The following is a 22,436-nucleotide window of genomic DNA, read 5'->3' as shown; positions in this document are numbered from 1 at the left end:
TGATGGGCAGGGACTGAGATATGTTCTGGCAAATCCACCTCACAGCCCAGTGAACGCTTCTGCGTTTCCTGGAAGTCTCCTGACACGGCGTTTTCCACAAATGACCCGACATTTAAAAAAGGCTTCCAAAGTAACAATAACAGCTTAATTTGAACTCTAATAAACAATACAATTTCTAGCTTGTTCCTTCTTGTTAGGCAAATAGATAATTATAATTTTGACCCAGTCGTGTTTTTTTCTATCAATGGTTGCTACTGAAAGGAAATGTGTTAAACATCCCCCACAAAAGCAACAACAAAGTTCTTTTACAAGGTGACTTGCAGAAGAACTATTTCACACTTAATTGAATTGTTACTCTCTTGAGATGAATTAGGTGTCATGTATGATGAGGCAGTATTTCGTCTCCTAGGACCAGGTTACAGAACATGCCTTCAGGGAGTGACCTAAGACTTCCCTGGGCTCCTCTTCACTCTCCCGAGGGTCTAGCATCAGCCACAGGTGGCAACAAACAGCATCCCTTTTAGAGTCAAGCCTCAACCTGGGCTGCATGGATTTAGGGGCTGTGAACCCATGACATTTTATGCAAAATTCTATGTGTGGGTACAGCTACTTTTCTGGGGAGGGGGTCATTAGCTCTCATCAGATTGTCAAAAGGTTCTATGAGCCTCCAGAAGTTTTAAACTACCTTTTAAAAAGTGGAAATACAGCAGTTACATAATAAGAATATAGTATACTAAGAATATAGTATCTTTTACTATATATTTTAATATAACATCTTTTACTATTATTCTTATGTAATAAGAACATAGTATCTTTTGTTTTACTATGTACGACAAAATTTTACAGGCCCAATCTCGGCCTTTTAAAAATTCAAATAATATTTAAAGGTCACTTACAATTTATGGGTTCTTTCAAATAACTGTCAATTTCATCATCCAGAGGATTTGTTTCTTTATTTTCTCTTATAAAATTCAATAGGATGTTAGCTTCTGGTGTATCTTAAATTGAAAATGCATTATAAGTAAAAAGCAAACTGATTACTTTTTAAATCATTGTAAATGATCCAAAATTATTTTTAATGGTAAAAAGTGAAGACATGGAAGAATACAATCAAACAGAATATTACACAGCCATTAACAATGTGACATAGTGCTCTACTAACATGGACAGATGTACACCAGATATTGTTAGTGTAAAAAGCAGCTTACAAAACTCTGTGGTACAACTCTTTCAGTTAAAAAAAGGTATAAATGAAAAATTATCTGGAAGAATATATATCAAAGAAATGATTCTCTTATAAGATGGTGAATTTATAGGTGATCTTTGTTTTTCTTTTTATGCTTTTACATATTTTCTGAATTTTATATGGATTTCTTTTTTAATCAGAAAAAAAAATTTTAAGTTATTTGAAAGGCTTGTTCCTCAATTTGGGATATGAATATTCTCAGGAATAATGAGATGATATGCCAGAAAGCAAGAACGTAATTTTGAAAAAAGGCTCTCCCATGACTCTGACACTCCAACCTCAATCCCCAACCTCCAACACTTGATGGTCTTTCAGCCCTCCCCTACCCACCCCAGCTTTCCACAAATCGTCCTGACCACGCTTGGACCCCTGGCTCTCTGGGGAAGAGTTAGGGCTTTCTTCCTCCTTGTCCCATCACACCCCAAGTCTTAGCACTGTCTCTTCTTTCTCATAACTAGACTGAAATCCCTCATCAGCACGGGTTTTGCCTTTTCATTTCTGTATTTCCAGTATCCAATATAGTGACTATCCTTCCAGCAATCTGACCATCCATCACTCGTGTACTTCCTCATTCCAGAAAGTATTTAAGTTATCTCAGTACTTGGCAAACAAAGGCCTTCAATAAATATTTGTAAATTAATGAGTGAATGAGCGAACGCTTTTGAGACCCTGACAGTATTGCTGCCCATCAGATGGGAGCAGATGCTGGAGTGGGGCCACAGAAATCTAACCAACGAGCTTCCCGGGATGAAAGCTGGTAGGAAGGGTAGGGCGCAGGCACTGCGGTAAAGATCCCTACCGAAAGCAGGGTCATCCAGGACTGTCTGCAGGGGGCAGAAATTCTGCCTTCCCTGTCTGATGAACTTTCCCTGGGCAGACAAAGCTATAAGGAAGCCTGGACATCCTGGCAAGGATGAAAGCTTAAACCATTAAGAGGTTCTTAATTTCTACCTGCAGGTGTAGCCCAGGAAATTAGAAATACAGCTAATTTAAACAAGCACACTGAAATTTATGCACCCTTATAAGCAGTCTCCTTCAAATTCGTCTCCTTGAGAAATAAGGCATTTACTCCAATGATGTTGGCACTACTCAAAAATAACATTCTCCTTTGAATCTGCTTTCAGAGCCAAATGTACAACACCCTTTGACTCTGTCTCATTAACTTAGTCTTGAGGTCTTGATACAATTACTACTGTCAAACTGGATAACCTTTTCCACCAGACAAATCCAACTGTGTTTTAGAAATTTTCCCAGACCAAATTTACCCTTAAAGGATACAGATTTTCTATCATAGATAGTATTAATAAATTATTAAAAATAAGAAAGCATAGTATCCTCTTCAAAATAAAAAAAGGGCCAGCCCCATGATGTACTGGTTAAGTTTGGCACCCTCCGCTTTGGTGGCCTGGGGTTCTCAGGTTTGGATCCCAGGCATGGACCTACACACCACTCATCAGCCATGCCATGGCAGTGACCAACATACAAAATAGAGGAAGACTGGCACAGGGCCAATCTTTCTCAGCAAAAAAAAAAAAAGGAATTGAAGAGTGGCACTCTTGTCCTAAGTGGTGAGAACAGACCACGGTTGTATCACCATCAATTTACAACAAAGCAGCCAGAGTGATCCTTTTAAAACTTAGATAATGTCATTGCCCTGCTCCCCCTTCCTACAGAGTAAAAGCCAACACACTTTTATTAGCCTGTGAGGTTTCTTGATGGCCACCATTTCTTCTCTGACCTTTACTCTTCCTCCTGTCGGTGCTCTATCAACTCCAGCCACACTGGCCTCGTTGCTGTTCCTCCCACATGCAGGCACACTCCAGCCTCAGGACCTTTGCACTGGCTGTTCCCTCTGCCTGGAGCACTCTTTCCTGTGGTTAACCCCCTCACTGCCTCATCATGTCTTTGCTCAAATGTCGCTCTCCCAGTGAGGCTACCTGACCACCCTACACCCACCGTGGCACCCTGGACCCTCCTGGCTCTGCTCCTCTTTTTCTTCTCAAGTATTTCATAATTCACAGATGTGTTATCTTTACTGTCTGTCTCTCTCCTGCTAGAATGTGAGTTGCACAAGGCGGAGATATCTGTGCTTTGTTGTCGGACTCCAGGACAGTGCCCAGCACACAGCATGTCCTCGGCAGATGTGAGCTGAACCAAGAACAAATCAGTGCATGTCACATAACCTCTCAAGACACTGCTTTCAAGGAGATAACACTCCTGTGAGGGATGTGCAAGATCCAGTGTATTTATATAAAAAAGAGTCCTTATTTTACGTTCTATCTCATGGTAATTCCACTTTTAAAAATTCTTATAACGGTTTGGTCAAAGACGTAAGATCGCTTTATAATTCTCAGTCCCTGTTGATGCTTTGCTTTGAGCAGTAGAGCGAGCTTACGTTTAAAATGACACACTACTACGTTTGTATCTCCTTGAGACTGCGAAAGATGAGTCCATTTCTGGGACATCGGCACTCTCCTGCAGCGTTGGCCCAATCTTTCTATCTGCACTACAGAGCACTCTGAGGACGTTTAAGGACACCAAGCCCTCACCTCCCCAGGTCCTGCTCCCCTGACTCACGCTGGATAAGCTATAACTCCTTTCAGCAAGCACTCCAGGGGGCCTGCTGCGCATTCAATTTATAGTTATGAATTAATGACACTACATATGTTCTCAGTGCTCTAGCACTAAGTTATTTAAATGTAGTGAAACTGATTTTATTATTTTTTTTTAAATATTGGCACCTGAGCTAACAACTGTTGCCAATCTTCTTCTTCTTCTTTTTTTTTTTTCTTTTTCTCCCCAAAACCCCCCAGTACATATTGTATATTCTAGTTGTGGGTCCTTTTAGTTGTGGCATGTGGGACACCACCTCAACATGGCCTGATGAGCGGTGCCATTTCCACGTCCAGGATCCGAACTGGTGAAACCCTGGGCCGCAGAAGCAGAGCATGAGAACTTAACCACTCGGCCACAGGGCTAGCCCCTGATTTTATTTTGAAATAGTCAACAATTTAAGTTTTCCAATCAATAGCATTGATCTCTCAAAAATCATCACAAGGGATGATGCTTGAAAAATGAGTCTGATTTTTCATTTCTTTAGTAAAGATATCAAAGATAAATATAGCTCATTGTAAATTTTAAAAAGTCACATAAAGCAATTTTTCACTTTCAATTCAAATGAAATCCAAGCTTCATTTTCTTTTCTTTCTTTTTCTTTTTTTTTTTGTGTGTGAGGAAGATTGACCCTGAGCTAACATCTGTTGTCAATCTTCCTCTTTTTGCTTGAGGAAGATTGTTGCTGAGCTAACATCTGTGCCAATCTTCCTCTCTTTTATGTGGGATGCCGCCACAGTGTGGATTGATATTCATTTTCATTCTTAAGTATGCTGCATTAATATTGGTATACATGATACAGTCATTTCCAAAAGGATAAAAAATTTCAGACACCTTTTTACCTGGATTAGTTGTAATAATGGTTTTTGAGATTACAGTTGCTGTCATGCAGTTCCGAAATTTGTCAAAACTTATTCTCACATCTGAAGCAAATATTACTGTTTGGGGAAAAAGCCATTTTAAAATTATTACATGGGTGAATAAAAAATGACACAGATTGAACACAATCATTGAAGTATGATACCTGTTTCTCGTGGCATCCAGCTCTGTGCAAGTAGAATGGATTCATTATCCCAACTGCATTTTTTAAAAAAGAAGTGACAAAAATTGAATGTATTAAAAAAAAAAAACAACTGGCAGTGACCACATTATTCACCCAAAAAAAGAATGTCTCAACGGCTGGGGTTAACAATCCCCCATGTGGTCAAAGACACAAGTTAAGGGTGTCGGCTTCCCCTGCATTTTGCAGGGCTATGCTGCCTATTTCACAGAGCATTTCACATCCATGTGATAAATCTATTCCGTCAACACCGTTCACCTGTAAGGACTTCTGCTCTGACAATTCTTTTTTTCCCCACCACTCACTTAGGGCTCTCCAGGCTAGCTGGAGCTGAGTGACTACAAGCCCAAAGATTCCCGCTCTTTCAGACCATTAAGGGAAGCCCCCACAGTGGAGAAAGTGCTCAGGGGACTTGAGGGATTGAAGGCCCATTGCACAGGCACCCGGAGTCTAAACGATGCCATGTCATACCCTGCAGTGCTTCAGGGTGTATCCCTGCCCCACATCCGACACACCAGCAGCCCCAAAGAACCCAGCCCGTGGCAACACTTGCTTTTCTACCATCTTTCCATGGCCTGGCTCCAGGGTACCACCCACGGAATCACAGAAAGTCTGGCTTGTTCATCAATGAGACCTAATAAACCACCATTTGCTATAAAACAGTACAAAAATAAACCAGTTACGGTGGAGTCCATCTGAGCAATCCCACGCCATCTAAAGATTTCATTTTAAGGTAGTCTTACAGCATAGACGGTAACAACTCAACATACAAGAGCAAGCTTTATTTTTAATTATCATTTCTCTCCTATCATTACTCCTCTCCTGATATGAAATCCATCATCTTTTCGATGAAATAAAAATGTTCTGTCTTAGGGATAATAGCAGGGATTTCACAGTTTGGAACAGATATAGGGGGTTACCATATCATCGCAAAAGAAGACTCCATCTCATCATAGAGTTTAACTTCACACCTCTGGCCTTTTCTTCTGTCTGAAGTTGTAAAGTATTTTGGCTCTCCAACCTTAGAAATGGAAGGAAATAGTTAATCTTAACCTATGGTTGTAGAGGGACTTAAACATTTGTTGATGGAAATACTCAAATGTTTACCTTTTAAATAGCAAATTAGAAATATCAAAATACCAAGAACGCTAACATAAATTTGATGACTTAAAAGCATCTTCTATCTTTACACTAGGTGTATTTAGCTGAAGTTCCAAGTTACACATTTTCATTGAAGAGAGATACAGATATATGTGCTTTAAGTTAAGACTGTGGGGGCCTGGCCCAGTGGTGCAGCGGTTAAGTTCACATATTCTGATTCAGCGGCCCGGGGTCCCCCGGTTCGGATCCTGGGTATGGACATGGCACCGCTCATCAAGCCATGCTGTGGCAGGCATCCCACTTATAAAGTAGAGGAAGATGGGCACGGATGTTATTTCAGGGCCAGTCTTCCTCAGCAAAAAGAGGAGGATCAGCAGCAGATGTTAGCTCAGGGCTGACCTTCCTCAAAAAAAAAAAAAAAAGACTGTGGGGTCTTTTCTACATGTCAGAACAAATGCTCCATAACAAGTCGCTGGATGGCACCTATGTGGCCTCACTAAGGGTTGGAAGTACATTTTAAACATCTGTGTATCCCCACGACTTAACGCAGGGCCTGGCATGGAGCTCATGTGACTACATGAACTCAGTCTCTCTGGGCTCAGTGTCCTCATCTTGCTAGCCCAGGTATGGATGTCCATGCCTCCTTTGCCGCCCTCATAGGGATAAAGTGGTGAGGACAAATCAAGAATGTAGGAGAAAGCTCTTTGACACACTGTCTGATTTGAACCACATAGCAGGGTAAGAGGATCACGGAGGTGGAAGTGAACTCAGGGCCCTTCTGTCCCCCCAGGGAGTTCTCATATGGAATGGCAGGTACCTCTGACAGCTGTATAGCAATGGCCCAAGCACAGTCAGCTAGCTGCCCCCTATGCCACTGTCACCACTGCATCTATTGGCAGAGCTGAGCTCCATGGGAAGGAGCTGAAAAAAAGTCACGGCTGCCAGCAGAAGAGCAGGATCTAGAAAGTAAGTGAGAGGAAAAGATGGCCAGAGTATGAGAGAGAGAGGCCTGTCAGATGACAGCATGCAAGAAAATTGTATGAAAAGAAGTTTTAAAGAGACCTAAGTAGAAGTGAGAAGGAAGAGAGAACATGTCAAATAAAAGTGTGAAGAAAAGAAATGTAAGAGTGATGGAAGCAAAATGTGAGAAGAGGTGAAAAAAAAAGAAGTAATCCTATGAAGGAGGGTAGCAGACTCATGGGGGAGGCATGAAAAAAGCTGTTGCAGGTTTTTGCTTATATTCATACTGAGTTTTAGAAAATTCTTCCTACATTGTAATATAATGGCATCTTACAGAATTCCAGGGAAATTGAGAGATCATATCCTGCCTTTAAGAAAGATTGAACCTAAACTGCCCAGAAAGTGATTTCTTCAATGTTTCAAGATTGTCATAAAGGATGTTTCTTCCTCCATCCTGAATTATAATGAGTGTCCACTGTGCGGCAGGCACTGTGCTAGGCTGGGGCTAGGCTGGGGCTAGGCTGGTGAACAAAGCAGACATGGCCTCTACCGTCACAGGGTTGTCTTCAGGGATAGTCGACACTCTCTCAGTTAGTCATTTAACATGAAAAGCAATTAGCAATTACTTACAATGTGAACTACGAGTACCTAAGTCTATTTCCTTTTTTGTCTTCTATCATCATTCCATATATTGAGGAATTGGTCTTGCTCCTTTAATTTTCTTCATATACTTTATTTAGTAAAACTTTACTTCTGAGGTCCACCTCTAAATCCCTGCCGAGTGACTCTACTCTGTCCAACAGAGTTCAAAACTTGCTGCAATAGTCAAGAGCAAGATGCTGATGCAATGGATGATGTAAGACTCCCTGGTGCCCAACGGAGTGTTCTCCTCTGCGCTTCACCCCAGGCTGCGTTAGACCACCGGCCCTACTGCAGGACAGCAGGTACTCTCGCTCCTCCCCCATCTCAGCAGCTCTGAGAGCGCGCATGGAATTGATTCCTTGATTTATTCCACTTACACCCCTTCAAGGAACCTCGTGGAGATCTTCAAGTCCACGAATTTACTCTTTTCATTTGTGTCTTTGTTTAACTGAAGTATGAAAAACTCATATTGTTAGTGGATCATTTATGAGTGCGTGTTGCATTTCACATTCAAATATGATTTTATTTTGCTATTCATTCACAGATAAAATGCTACTTTCCCCTTAATGAGAAGTATTACCATTTCCTTAATTCATCAGACTATGGATCAAGATACAGAGGGAAATTTAGTCCAGCTGGTTACTATTTTCCAAACACAAATTAAGTGACAGAACGCCTCTGCCGAATTGAACTTGGCTTTTTTGAGATTTTAACTTACCGATCTCACAGCTGCAAGCACATTAATAATTCTTCCATCCAGACTGTGTCCATTTGCAACAATGTCACCCAATGAATAATAATCACAAGACTCTTTAACAGGTAAGTGTATCAAGGAAAGTAACTTGGTGTCCACTTCATAACTGGAACAAACTTTTACCGTTGAGTGATTCTCACTGAGCAATAGTTTACAGTTGCTACATTGCAAAAACACACACAAAAAGTTAATATCAAATGATTTTCTAATAGAAAAATACTACCGGGTTCACAGTTAAATTATTTCTTGGTTGTAATTTAGAATTCATTAAGAAAATTTGTACTTTTTACTCTTAGAAACATTGAAAAATGTAAAATGTTTTCTGTCTAAAATATATTTCCGTTAAGAAAATGTTTTGAGGACCAATTCGTGCCCAAGTTCTAAGCATAATGGTTGTCTGACCTTGCCCACGACTCTGAGCTTCAGTCTTCTTCTCTGTAAGAGGGGGATAAAAGCCCCTCTAAAATGTCAGGGTTTTGTTATTTCTATCTCTGTAACACTGACTGCCCTGCCTACATGATTTAAATGGAGGACAGTGCTTTCCTTACATCTGAGGTGCTCTAACTGGAGTGGAGGCACAACATTTACCCACTGAACTTGAATTGAGCTGCTCTTCCCCCTCCAGCCAGTCAACTTCCAAGTCCCCTCCATGGAGCCTCTTTCTAGCCTCTAGCCCAGGCCCTCCCTGACTACCTCCTCCCTTCTCATCCAAACGATTGCCTTGTCTCCTAAGCTTCATTCCCCTCCAGTCCATCCTCCTCAGGTAGCCAAAGTGATCTTCCTAAACCACACATGTGAATGGATTATTTCCCAGCTCAAAGACCTTCCAGCTAGCTATCACCAAAGGATAAATTTGGTACGAGAGGCAAATCTGTCTGTGAAATGTGTCTACTTCTCTCTCAAGCTCCTCCTCCTGCTGTTTCCCTGCCTTTGCCCTATATTCCAACCATATCAGATGTAGTGACAGGGATACATTCTAAGAAATGCATAATTAGGCGATTTTGTTGTTGTGCGAACATAATAGCATGTACTTACACAAACCTAGATGATATGCCTACTACACACCTAGGCTCTATGGTACTAATCTTATAGGACCAAAGTCAATACACAATCTGTCATTGACTGGAGCATCATTTGGTGGCGCATGACTCTACTTGGCTATGAAATTGACATTTTTAGACCAAAAAAAGTCAAGCATCAGCAGTTTCATATGGTTCAACCTATTATTAACTGCTCTGGAAAAGGCCAGGAGGTTTCACGTTTGTTCCTTCTGCCATGAATGCTCTTCTGTCCACTCATTCCTTCCTTCCACAAATATTTACTGAGAACCTATTAAGTGCCAGACCCTAGTCTAGGTGTGTGGGATACAGTGGTGAAGAAGACAGATAAGGCCTTTGATTTCATGGAGTTCACATGTGTGAGAGGAAGACAGACAAGAACAATTAAATAATCTCAGATAGTGATCGGAGTCATGATGATAACAGCACAGGGCAAAGTCCTAGGAATAGACTGGAAGGGCTACTACAGACTGAGTGGATGTGGAAGGTCTAAAGAGGTGACATTCAAGTTGACACTTCAATGAGAGAAGGAGCAAAGATTCAAATCGGATGGGAGGGGATTCTTCCACGCAGAGGGAAGTGAACATGCAAAAGCTATTAGTGCAAAATGAGCCTACGGTGTTCATAAAATAGAAAGAAGTTCAGTGTGGCTGCAGAGACATGAGATCTGAGAGTCTGGCATAAGATGAGGTCAGAAAAGTAGGTGGGAAGGGGTCAAAGTGGGTGCAGGTGTAGAGACTGTCATGCCCCACCCAGAGCCCTTTACCAGCTTCACCCTTCTCTAGAGAATTGCCCTCAACAAGAAATGCCCTTGAGCTTATGTCCCGCCCCCGCCCCCAACTAGGAGTGGGGGTGGATGGCAGCCAATGACTTGTAAATACAGGGTACAAAAGCCCAGCCCCCTTCCTTCAGGGGCTACCACTCTGAGATGCCACTCATGCTCCAGAGCTCCCTCCTGAGTCAGACAGAGGCTGGGCTCCAGCTGAACCTCCCTCTTTGCTCAGCTTCCCCCATATCCTGTCCTTACAAGCTGCTCCTGAGAATGCTCCCTCAACAAATCATTTGCACAGAAATCCTCCTCTGGGCTCTGATTCCAGGCAACCCGAACTAAGATAATGAGGCACGTGAGTAAAGTTATACCTTGATATGAAAAAAGAGATACACGACTTCCAAGATTTATCTTTTCTTCTCATTGTTCAGCTTTAATGTGACTAGAGTCAAATTTTTGTAAATTTAAGAATGAGAACCAAAGTACTAAAAACAAAGCCATTTTTTCATGTAATCTTATATCAAAGTAAGTTATTTCACAATCAAAGATAAATATTGTGAGGAAAAATTAAACTCACAATTTTCAAATTAAAGTATACACCTTTAGTAAGCTTTCTGCTAATCCGACAGACAAAGACATCTTTCTAGCACAAAGACTGTAGACCTCTGTGCTAGATAGATATTTACCTAGGAGTTGCAGGGCTGAATTTTTCTTCTCTTTCTAATTCCTTTCTTTGGATCAGGGGATTTTCAATTATCACTAAAACAGTGGGGAAAGTATGATGCTTACAAAACAGTAAGAGGATAAATAAAAAACAAGTATACATAACAATGAACATTACAATGTTATTTCTAATTTCTGAGTTGGTGTTATATATCCTTTACAATCATTTTCTGTGTTGCTGTAAGAAACAGAATCCTGGGGTATGACCATCAATTTGATCCCAGATGACATTTTTTATGGTTTGTGTTTAAATCCCAACATATGAGCCACATTAATAGTACTTTATTGATTAGTTACACTGAACATTTGATTTGGTTACAACATGCCCTTCTACAAAACAAACACTTTAATTGATCTTCCCCTAATTCATAGTTGCCCTTGGAAACAACAGTGGTCGGGTAGAAAGAGAGATGCAAAATCAGGGTCTTGGTTTGAGCTCCACAACTTTATCAGCTTTATGATTTAACATTTTAGAGTTTCCATTTCCTTACAGTCTATGTTAGACCTTTTTGTGCTCTATTTTGCTAATTCCTCACACAACCATTCCATGATTATCCCTTTTTACAAATGAAGAAATTGAAGCTCATCAAGGTTAAGTAACTTTCTTGAGATTTTATGTTTAGAAAGTAGAACTAGAATTAGAATTGTTCTGATTCAAAAATCTGTAATTTTTTACTCTCCTACACTAAAGCCCTATTTAGATTTATAATCATTGTCAACTGTATGCTTTTAAAATCCCTTATCTCATTCATCCTCACAACAACCATCAACATTTAACATATTTTCATACCAAAATCTATCTTTAGCTCTACATAACTGATGTTCTAGCATTCATCCAAGGAACACTTCGAACCATATTGGGCCCTGTGAAGTTTGCATAGTTTTCTGCCTTCATGGCCCATATGTTCAATTACCTTATTATTCTGTTAGAAAGATAATACACATAACCCGGAAAGCTAATAATACAAGGCAAAAAACGATCAGGTGCTAACTGACTAGTATGGACAATAGGCTGCTTGATCCTTCAGTGTCGAGGAAGAATGGTGTAATTATCTGCATTACTTTTTCCCTTCTTCTTTCTACCATGAAAGAGAGCTGGTATATGTACTTTCTTGTTTCTTGTGTGAGGATAGTGCCATCTATTGAGTGACTAAGTCTTACACTTTATACCAGGCATGATATCTCATTTAACATTTACAAGATTCTATAGGGTATTAATTCATAGTTAGGTCCAACAAGACTAAGAAATTTTCTCAAAGCCATGATGGAAATAAATCTTGTAACTAGGATTTGAACTCAGATTTATCTGTTTTCAAACTCCTTGTTCCTTTTATGATACTACACCATACCATCAGAGGGATACGGGGTGGGTAGAGGATGCAAAAGATTTGGTATTTTAGACTAAAAGTGGGGCCAGCCTGGTGGCACAGCGGTTAAGTGCGCAAGTTCCACTTTGGTGGCCTGGGGTTCACCAGTTCGGATCCTGGATGCGGACATGGCACCGCTTGGCACACCATGCTGTGGTAGGCGTCCCACATATAAAGTGGAGGAAGATAGGCATGGATGTTAGCTCAGGGCCAGCCTTCCTCAGCAAAAAGAGGAGGACTGGTGGCAGATGTTAGTTCAGGGCTAATCTTCCTCAAAAAAAAAAAAAAAAGTAGACTAAAGTAAGGTTTCTTAAAATCCTATTAAAAATTCAAATATCTTTTATCAAAATCTCTTTAGCAGGCTTTTTATACATTTGTAGAAAGATAAATGATTATAGTTACAATAGGGATTGATGCAAACTGAAATATGAAATAAACCAAAGATTATAAAGCTACTTAGTAAAAATTTATGACTATTACATTTGTATGTTTCAAGTAATAATGCTGAATGCCTTGTGTTATGCTCTTAACACTTGACTTTTTCCTGACAAGGTTCTTGGGAATTATTAACTGTATCTTATTTCATTTGACCCTCTCAGTGTGGTTACCACAAAAGTATCACAAGAATGATACTACAATAGAAACAGTTTAAGAACCAACACCAACTTACCACACTCGCCAACTCTAAAGCTGTCAGAAAGTGATCGGATGTAATGTTCATTGCCCCAGGAAGTCGCATTCACAAAATGGGTTGGTGTATCACGAATGGTGAAACTGAAAGTGTATCTTTCTGATCCAATATCTAAGGGAAAACCAATGCTTTTATTTTTCAAAAGAAAAGTTTTATTTTAGTTTTGAACAACCATGATTATGATGATGATAAAAATACTCAAACACCTGGTATAAAATATTCTTTCATATATAAATCCTGTAAGTTATGCTTTTATGAATTTCAAAGCGCCAAAGTAGATAACATCTCACTACTAACGCCTCTGCTCTCTTTCCCCAGTTATCTGTATATTTGGAGGGAAATGACACATAGGCTTGAATCATCCAGATGTTAACTTAGATTCTCCATTTCTCTCTTACTGTTATTGTTTAAACCTAAGTCATAATTCAGATTTAAATTATTTCAAAACAAATAAATGTATGTTACTAAATGACACCACTAGGGGTCAGCAAGTACATTTTTTTTCCAAAATAAAATTTCTTCATTGTTTTTGCTAACCTAACACATATATGCAAATTACAGATCTCTACCAAACTGTTACTAGAGTTTACTGTTACCTCTGAGGCAGGGACTGGGATGGGAAGGGTTGGGGGTTTAATGAAGATTTTCACTTTCCAACTCTATGACTGTCTATACTGCTTGAATTCTTTATGAAAATCTATTAATATGTGTAATTTTTTGTCAGTAAGCATATCTTCTCCAAAAGAAGAATACTGTACGCCTGATCATAAAAAGTAGTCAAACACCACATAAATGGTCCCCTATCCTCCAAGTCTGATAGGCGAAAATTGTATTTCATTGTTGTAATTTTAGCAAATATTTAAATACTGACTTTTTTCTAATTCATGTATTTTAAGTTATTCTTTTTAGAGCTTAGAACATAGATATATAGACTTTCTCAAACTATTCAAATGGTAATTCTAATCTAATTAATTATGATGAAGTAAAGTGAAGACACAAACAAGTTTGGGTGGGAGATGACATGTTTGTTATTTATCTTAAAAATATAACAAATTATATGAAATAAAATAAAAATAAAAGGACCTATCACTATACCTGAGTCAACACAACCACAGTTACTCAGGTGATTCAAACAAAATTAATGTCTTCTTCTGCCGAAATTATTGGCTGGCTGTCTAGTGCTCTGATTCCCTCAAGCTGTATAGAAGCACTTACACTGTAACCCTCATAAACAGCAATGACTCTTTAAAAGCTAACAGTGGTGAAGTGCCAGTTTTGGAGTTCTATACTATATCTTTGCATGTCAATTACAAAAGTTTGAAGGTGAGCCTATTTTAAAAATCCAATTTTAGTCTCAGATTATGTTTCCACAGTCCTAAACCTCTTGCACAGTTCAAGCAATTCACTAAGAACCACTAAGGCCAACGTTAACTGTATTTTCCATATATGAAAGACAAACTTTTTTCACTGAATTGTCTGGTCGTTTGAATAAATACATAGATACTACTGCCGTACTTCTCTCCCTCAACACTACTCTATCATGACACATCGCTGCTCAAAAACCTTCCTCCTCATCATTTCTGTCTTTTATAAGATTTACCTGTGTATTTGCACCTCTTAGGCTGAAAGTGATAGTTAACATGGAGTTCTTACTATGGGTCACATACTCTTAAATGTATGAGCTCATTTAATTCTCACACCAGCTTTACTTATCCCGATTTCACAGCTGTATATAGGACAGACCTCAGGTCACTCAGTGACGATTCGAGCCCAAGCAATCTAGCTCCAAGTCCATGCCCTCAGATACTATGATATCTGAAGATGATGTGCGACTACAATTTCGATGTTACCTTTACACAGGGCTTTACACAGTGGAGGTACTCAATAAACACACATTGATACACATTAATGAGTTGGCCATTTTAACTAGGTATTTTGACGTTGTATACACAAACTTTAAAATTATGTTTGAGAAACATTAAATAAAATCATTAAAAATTATTTTAATGTCTTCAAACATATGGCCTTAAATTGGATATTTTACCATACAAATAAAGACATGGCCTCTGCTCTTAAGGAGTTAAACAGGCATGAGAAATTTAATCACTTAAATATACTTCGTGGTAGTCATAAGCCACAGTTGATGAAAAATGAAGCAAAGAGTTAAATAGAACTCAGCTTTTTCTGTCTGGAAAGCCTTTGACATCTGTTTTTCCAATAACTATACCGATTATTTTCTGAAAAACAAAAAGGTTACAGAAGACAAATATTAAACACAGATGTAGATGGTAAATTTAATTTCATGGACTTGTTATATTTTACTGGCTCTAACAAACATTTTTGACTAGGAACCATTGAAATGTATTTATAGCAGACAAACATCTAAAAGAACTTCATAAATTCCACAAAGAATAGTACAAAGTAATAAGACAGTTAACTGCTGTTACAAATATAATCATTTAATACTTAGTATGTTTCTACTTTATTTTCAATCACTAGGTGGAGCACGGTAACTGCCCTATGCTATCAATCCTTACTGAATTCATTCAAAGCACATGTATAATGCAATTTAATTTGCCACGGTCTTCAAAGCTTTCTTTTATATAGGGTTTTCTAACAATTCACATAAAATTGCCTAGCTTCTTAATCCAAACATGCTGGACAGTAATATAAATTAGATTGTAACAAAATTTGTATACTGCTGTTAAGAAATCTAAGCTCTAAAGCCCTAGATCTTAAACCTTAAAGATATTAACATCTCCTTAAAGTTTTTAATGTTCTTTAGTGACTACTAAAGAAAAATTAAATATTAAAAAAATGCTTCAAGAAATAAAACAACTACCTTTTTCTGAAAGGATAAACCTAAATGTATATTACTATTCTAGCAACTGATTTTAGCCTTGCAATCATCTTTAAATTTAAAATAAATTCATGCTTTTAGGACTACCACATCCTAGCTGAGCTATTAGCTAGACTTATTATATTTATACACACTGCTGTTATTTCTTAAATTCCATATGCATGTGGAGCTCACTGAATTTTGTTGGAAAAACACAAATAATGGAAATACTGAGCAAAGCTTTCTAACTGAAGAGACAATGAGCAAACAGTTTACCTTTCAAGAAAAACTATAACAATAATTATTTTTTAACATTAATAAACTTTTAATTGCAAGTTATTAAAGTTACATGTAAATTTATCCTATTTTAAGAAATCTGATTTGCAAATGCTAAATGTAAACAGCAGACTGCTCAGGGTTCAGGGAAGGTAAAGGAGTATAATTGCTTTATAATAAATTCTTCGCTTTATAAGTGAAGAATTATATTTCTTTTAAATAAATAACAGGCTTGCTATATTTTGAAATGATTGAATTCTCCCACAACCCCTCCCCCTAAAAATGAATTTTCACACAATCATTTCAAAAATACACCTGATGTGTACCTTTATGTCATAAAAGCAGCATAATGGCAAGTATTTAAGTCTATAACTTGGGGAATTTGATTAGAGAATGGATACAGCTGAGAAAAATGGTTTAATTTTACAATGCTAACTTTGAGCAGTTACTAAAAATTTAATTAAAATAATACAAATAAACTTTTGATCATTTTGAACAATCACTAGTCATATCTACAATCTCCTACTCTCTAGACAAAAGAGAGATTAATTTTCATTCAGCTGGCATAAATACAAAGACAAACGTTTAAGAGTACTTAATATCCAACAATTATACTAATGCAATGAGCATCTGTACACTTGTCAATTATGCAAGCATGTGGTAATATGTAGTATTACCACATAAAGTTTCCTTAGAGAACAGCCAAACCACTATATCCTTGAAACCTACCAGATTAGCCATATTTGGATGCAGAGCTGAAAGTGCAGTGAAGGTCTTTGATGCAAAGGAGTCTGCCATTCTTTTATCTGCATTTTAGAAAATATAATTTAGCTGCATATATTATATAACTGAAATAAACCATGAAAAGTTCCAAGATTAAAAAAGGAATTTATTTAGGAAAGCACCAGATATATATTTTAATTTTATTGAGGTCATATTTTATAACATTGCGAAATTTCAGTTGTATGTTATTATTTGTCAGTCACCACATAAATGTGCCCCTTTACCCCTTATGCCCACCCCCAAACCCCCTTCCCCTCTGGTAACCACTAATCTGTTCTCTTTGCCCATGTGTTAGTTTATCTTCCACTTGTGAGTGAAATCATACAGTGTTTTTCTTTCTGTGTCTGGCTTATTTCGCTTAACATAATACCCTCAAGTTCCATCCATGTTGTTGCGAATGGGACAATTTTGTCTTTTTTTTCTGGCTGAGTAGTATTCCATTGTACATATACCACATCTTCTTTATCCATTCATCACTTGATGGGCATTTGGGTTGCTCCCACTCCTTGGCTATTGTGAATTATGTTGCAATGAACATGGGGGTGCATAAGTCTCTCTGAATTGTTGACTTCAAGTTCTTTGGATAAATACCCAGTAGTGGGATAGCTGGGTCGTATGGTATTTCTTTTTTAATTTTTTGAGAAATCTCCATACTGTTTTCCATAGTGGCTGCACCAGTTTGCATTCCCACCAGCAGTATATGAGGGTTCTCTTCTCTCTACATCCTCTCCAACATTTGTTGTTTTTTGTCTTGGTTATTATAGCCATTCTAACAGGTGTAAGGTGGTATCTTCAGACATTTTACTCAGTCTTTGGGAAAAGTTTTTATTACAACAGTGAAACGTAAGTTAATACAGATTCAACCTGTAAAAAACGTTTCAAAACATCCTTTTATAGTTTTGAATGATACAGTTTCAATTTCTAACTTGCACTTTCCAAAAACATGTATAATTTAGTAATTTTTGAGCACCCTGCAAATTTAGAATTTCAGATGAGAGATGATTCAATGAGACACTTGTGGATTTAAATATTTATCAGCATAGAGCCTACTTTTTAAAATATAGCAACTTGCTATTGTAAATACCTTAAATCATGCATTTGATTACACAGTGTGTGGGGATAGGTAGTGACTTTAACCTCAGCTCTAAATGGTATGCTCCATGAGGGCAGAGGTGGTGCCTTATATATTTTTATGCATGTATTTCAATGCTACCTTGCACATAAAAAGCACTCAATAAATATGAAATGAATGAAATGGTGGCTTGTCCCTCAATATCATCACTATAAAAGGTTTTACTGTATTAACAATTGTCAGCTACACTAAACTAGCAGAGGTACTCAATTTCATTTTTTAATACACAGCCACTTTAACTGGGCATGCTCTCACCTACAGGCTTCGCTTTCAGGACATGTCTCCTAACACATGAGTTTTAGGGAGCCTGTGGAGTTAGTCAAATATGATTTTGAATTCTAGCACCACTAGTTTGTAGTCAAGTGTTTTGACATTACTGAGCTTTAATTTCCTCATCCATAAAATGTGGATAATATCTACATTACAGGGTTATTGTGAGAATCTGAGATAATGCACATAAGGTGCCTAGATTATCACAGGCTCTCAACAGATGAGAACGCTGCTTTTCAATCATATCCAACATAACAGTGTCTGCATTCAAGGCCTTTTGGCGCCAGAAGAAAAACAACTGGGAATTAAGCAGCGTTAACTTTCCCCCCGTTATTTGGCCTGGTCTGATCTGGCTCACTATGCGATTTCTGTCTCTGAACTACTGCCAAACCTTGACAGATTCATTCATTCATCCACCTGCTCAATAAATATTTACTGAGAGCCTGTCAGGTGCCAGACACTTGACTTCGGAGAGGATGAAGTATTCAGTACCTGGATTTTGTGTAAAAACAGTAACCACCTATATACCAAATGAGTTCTCCAAATTTTTACCCATTAACATCTCTTGTTGGTTTGGTCATTGACTTACATGATATCACGTAAACTCTTTGAAGTCCCTTCAATTTCTACTATTATTCAAAATATATGGTGATATACTTTAGAGTCTGTCTACAAAAAATGACAACTTGCTTCTTTACCTGGACATTTTAAGAAATACCAAATTAACACGAAATAAGGAGCTCAATATGGTAATACAGAGAACACCGTTTATCAGCAACTACGGTCCCTTCTACTTTCCGAATATATTTTAAATGTCTCCTTTTCACCGTCTCCAGTACCATCTCCTCAGCCCAAGGCTCAGTCATTCCTCACCTGGAGTACTGCAATCACGTGGTTTATACCTAGTTTATTCATTGGACACGTGTAGGTTGAGTGTCTGATAAGTGTCAGGCCCTGATTCAGGACGGGGGTCGGGCTGGAGGCTGGTCCCCCATCCAGGAGCCTCAGAGAGGAGCAACGAAAACAGAGTACCAGCTGTGGGACCAGATGTGTACAGACTCAAGGCCACTGGTCCAGAGCCTTGACAGGGTGGAGGGAAAGCGGAGGTGGTGGTGGAACCAGTCCAGTTAAGGTAACATGGGGGCACTGCCAGAGGTGACAGTTGTGCAGTGCCTGCGATGAGACACCAGATACACCACGATCATCTCTGACAGTCCCCCTACCCACGGCTCCCGAATTCCCCTCCCTGAGCTCTGAGCCCTCCTCCTTCCTTTGGAAGGTGACTTCCTGTCTGGCCCAAAGCCCAGCACGACGCGGCTGGTTCCCCCCAGGACCCTCCTGGTCCCTTGTGGCAGGGCCCTTGCACCTCATGCTCCTCCTTGCTGGAGCTCTCCCCCAGAGGGGAAAGCTGCATTGCCTGGTTCTTACTCCCGCTGGAGCTCTGGCACAGGAGAAGGGGACTCGGGACCCAGATGAGGAAGGGACACTGCTAGCCACTGGGTCTGAGAAGTGTCTAGCCCACAGGTCAGCTGAGGGTGTCAGTCATACTCTTAAGGCAAACCCCATCAACTCTCTGATTTTTCGTTTGTTTGTTTTTTGGTGAGGAAGATTGGCCCTGAGCTAACATCTCTGCCAGTCTTCCCCTATTTTCTATGTGGGACGCTGCCACAGCCTGGCTTGATGAGCGTGTGTAGGTCCGTGTCCGGGACGGAACCCCGTGAACCCAAGGCCGCTGAAGCAGAGCGCGTGAACAGAACCACTCCGCCACCGGGCAGGCCCCCAACTTTCCGATTCTGAGGCCCGGCCTCCAACTCTCAGCAGGCGGGAGCTAGTCCCACGAGGCTTGGCCCGGGGCGGACGCGCGCAGGAGGGCGGCCGGGCGCTTGCCTTCCCCGCGCTGTTTGCGGGGCCAGGAAGCGCTGTGCGTTCGCGCCGCCCGCGTGGGCTTTCCCCTCCTGGGGGGCGGCCGCGCGCCGGGGCCGGGGCCACCTCACACGCGGCCACGAGCACGGCCCGCCCCCGCTCCGTCCGCGCGCCCCCACGCCCCCCGTCCTGCCCGCCCCCGCTCCCAGCGGCCGCTGCAGTCTGACCCCTCCCGCCGCTCCCGTCTCCACACAGCCGCGTCCTCTAGGCGCTGAGGGCGTCCCTCCGCCGCGTCCCCTCAGAGGCCGCCCCCGGGGCACCCGCGCGGCCCCCCAGCCGGCGGCGCCTCCCGGGGGCTGGGCAGCGACGCCCGCGACTCCCTCTCTCCTCCTACAGAGCCCCGCGCGTCATTGCCGTCCCCTCCCACCGCGAGCCCCGCACGGCGACACGCGTGCCCCAGGCCGGCCTCACGCGACCGTCCTCACAGACCCGGCCCGGGTAGGCGCTTCTCTCCCGCCGCTGCCACGGACGCGGCTGGTCTGCGGACTGACCCCCGACGCCGGGCGCCGCGAGGACGCGGCCAGCGCCCGGGACGCCCGCGATCCGGGGACACACGCCGCCTCAGGCGTCGGAACGAAACGCGGCCGGGAAGAGCGCCGGGGAAGGAGGAAGGCCCGGCCCTGGCCCCTGCCCGGCGGACCCCACCGCGCCGTCCGCCCGCTCCGCTCCACACGCGTCCCGACCGGTCCTCACCCCGCGACACCGCGGGCGGGGACTTCCGGGCAGTGACACCCCCGCAGGACCCCGTGGCCCCTCAGCCCGCAGCGTCGGACCGGGGGCCCCCGCCGAGGATCAGCCCGCACGGGTCCGGGCACGTATCTGCCTCCGCGCGACATTCCGAGGACCCCCGGGCCCCGCGGGCCCCACGACGCTGTCCCCTCGGGCGGGACTGTGAGCCGACACCCACCGCGCACTCCGCCTCCGGGCGAATCCCACGAACCCCGACGTGCCGGCCCAGCGCCAGCCACTGCTGACGCGAGGGCGGGAGGAGAGGCGCCCCCGCGCGCACGCCGCGGCCCCGACCCCGCCCTCAGCAGCGGCCGCGAGCCCGCCGCCACGCGGCGCCGCGCCTTCACCTCAGCCGTCCGCGCAGGCTGTCCCGGAGCGCTGCCCAGGCCTGGACGCCGGCCCGCCGCGCTCGGCCGCTTCTCCACAGCGCGCTCGACCCGCAGCCCAGCCGCGCGACCGTTAGCGCGAGGCCCCGCCCCGGCTGACCTCTGGCCACACCCTCGCCCCGCCCCCCCGCGTGCAGGCTCCGCCCTCGCCCCGCCCCGACCGCCCCGAGGGTCTCCGAGCTTTGACTCCGCCCCCAGAGCTCCGACTCCGCCCTCTCCCCGCCCCGCCCCCTGAGCTCCGTCTCCGCCCCCGCCCCACCGTGTTCTCTCGGGCGGCCCTGAGGGTCCCGCTCGCAGACTCCGCCCCCACCCCGCCCCCTGAACTCGGGCTCCGCCCTCCCCCCATCCCCTCTGGCAGCCCTGAGGGTCTCCGAATCCGCCCTCGCCCCGCCTCGTTCTGTCGGCCTCCCTGAGGGTCGCTGGTGTCCGCTCTTCAGTCTGGATCCTGAGGGGCAAAACTTGGGGAGACTAGGGAGCGAGGGCTCCCATTTCTTGTCTTTCGCGGGGGCCCAGGCGTGTCCTCCAGACTCGAGGGCAGCCTGGGCGGGAGTCCGGGGCGCTGAGAACCAGAGCCGGGCGAGATGCTCGGGGTCTTTTCTGCTGAAACCAGGCAGAAATGCAGGGACGTTGCTGTAGAAAGTGCAGCAACTGAATACACACAGACAGACGGACAGACAGACACACACACACACACACACACCCCCACACGAGTGCAGGTGAAACCGGGGAAATCAGGAAAAGACGTGGGTGTATCCATCTCAATAGCCTAATTGTGATCTTGCAAGATGTTCCAATGGGGAAAAGTGGGTCAAGTGTGGCAGAGATCTTTGTATTATTTCTTACACTACCTGTGATTCTGTAATTATCTCAGCTTTTTTTAAAGAAGACAGTGCACAGTGAAATTAATAAGAGAAACCTTAACTAAATTGGAGTCGGGAGGGCCTGTGGGGGAAGCCCTCATCCCCATCACACATGGTCAGTTACAGCAAACAAGAAGAGAAGGAGACTTGCGTCTCCCGCCAGAAGTACAACTACTTTTGTACTGAAGGAAGACTTCTCTCCCCACCCGGCAACAGCCCAGCCAATCAGAAACACCACAGCTCAGCCAATCAGA

The 22,436-nt window shown here is 42.4% G+C and overlaps 1 protein-coding gene across 10 annotated transcripts in view; it reads right to left on the bottom strand.

Annotated features, from left to right (window-relative positions):
• The window catches only part of MEIOB (meiosis specific with OB-fold), a 28,972-nt gene extending 7,508 nt beyond the window's left edge, over positions 1-21,464 (bottom strand). For 2 of the 10 annotated variants that reach the window (XM_023616606.2, XM_023616609.2), the window contains exons 1-10: positions 21,284-21,464; positions 16,829-16,905; positions 15,164-15,221; positions 12,964-13,095; positions 10,890-10,962; positions 8,341-8,536; positions 5,840-5,940; positions 4,884-4,936; positions 4,702-4,797; positions 897-998 (exon numbers count right to left, since the gene is read on the bottom strand). In XM_023616606.2, the coding sequence (XP_023472374.1) occupies positions 897-998; positions 4,702-4,797; positions 4,884-4,936; positions 5,840-5,940; positions 8,341-8,536; positions 10,890-10,962; positions 12,964-13,095; positions 15,164-15,221; positions 16,829-16,897 (880 nt within the window). In that variant the 5' untranslated portion in view covers positions 16,898-16,905; positions 21,284-21,464. Of the gene's footprint in view, positions 1-896; positions 999-4,701; positions 4,798-4,883; positions 4,937-5,839; positions 5,941-8,340; positions 8,537-10,889; positions 10,963-12,963; positions 13,096-15,163; positions 15,222-16,828; positions 16,906-20,636; positions 20,784-20,900 lie in introns of those variants that run through there. The other 8 variants (XM_070231160.1, XM_070231159.1, XM_070231161.1 and 5 more) reach the window with 6 other exon arrangements.
• Positions 21,465-22,436: the final 972 nt, after the last annotated feature.

Source organism: Equus caballus, chromosome 13 (genome assembly GCF_041296265.1).
Source record: "Equus caballus isolate H_3958 breed thoroughbred chromosome 13, TB-T2T, whole genome shotgun sequence".
In the NCBI taxonomy this organism is placed as follows: Eukaryota; Metazoa; Chordata; class Mammalia; order Perissodactyla; family Equidae; genus Equus; species Equus caballus.
The sequence above is the reverse complement of the archived record's forward strand: the minus strand, read 5'-3'. Positions and strand labels throughout refer to the sequence as shown.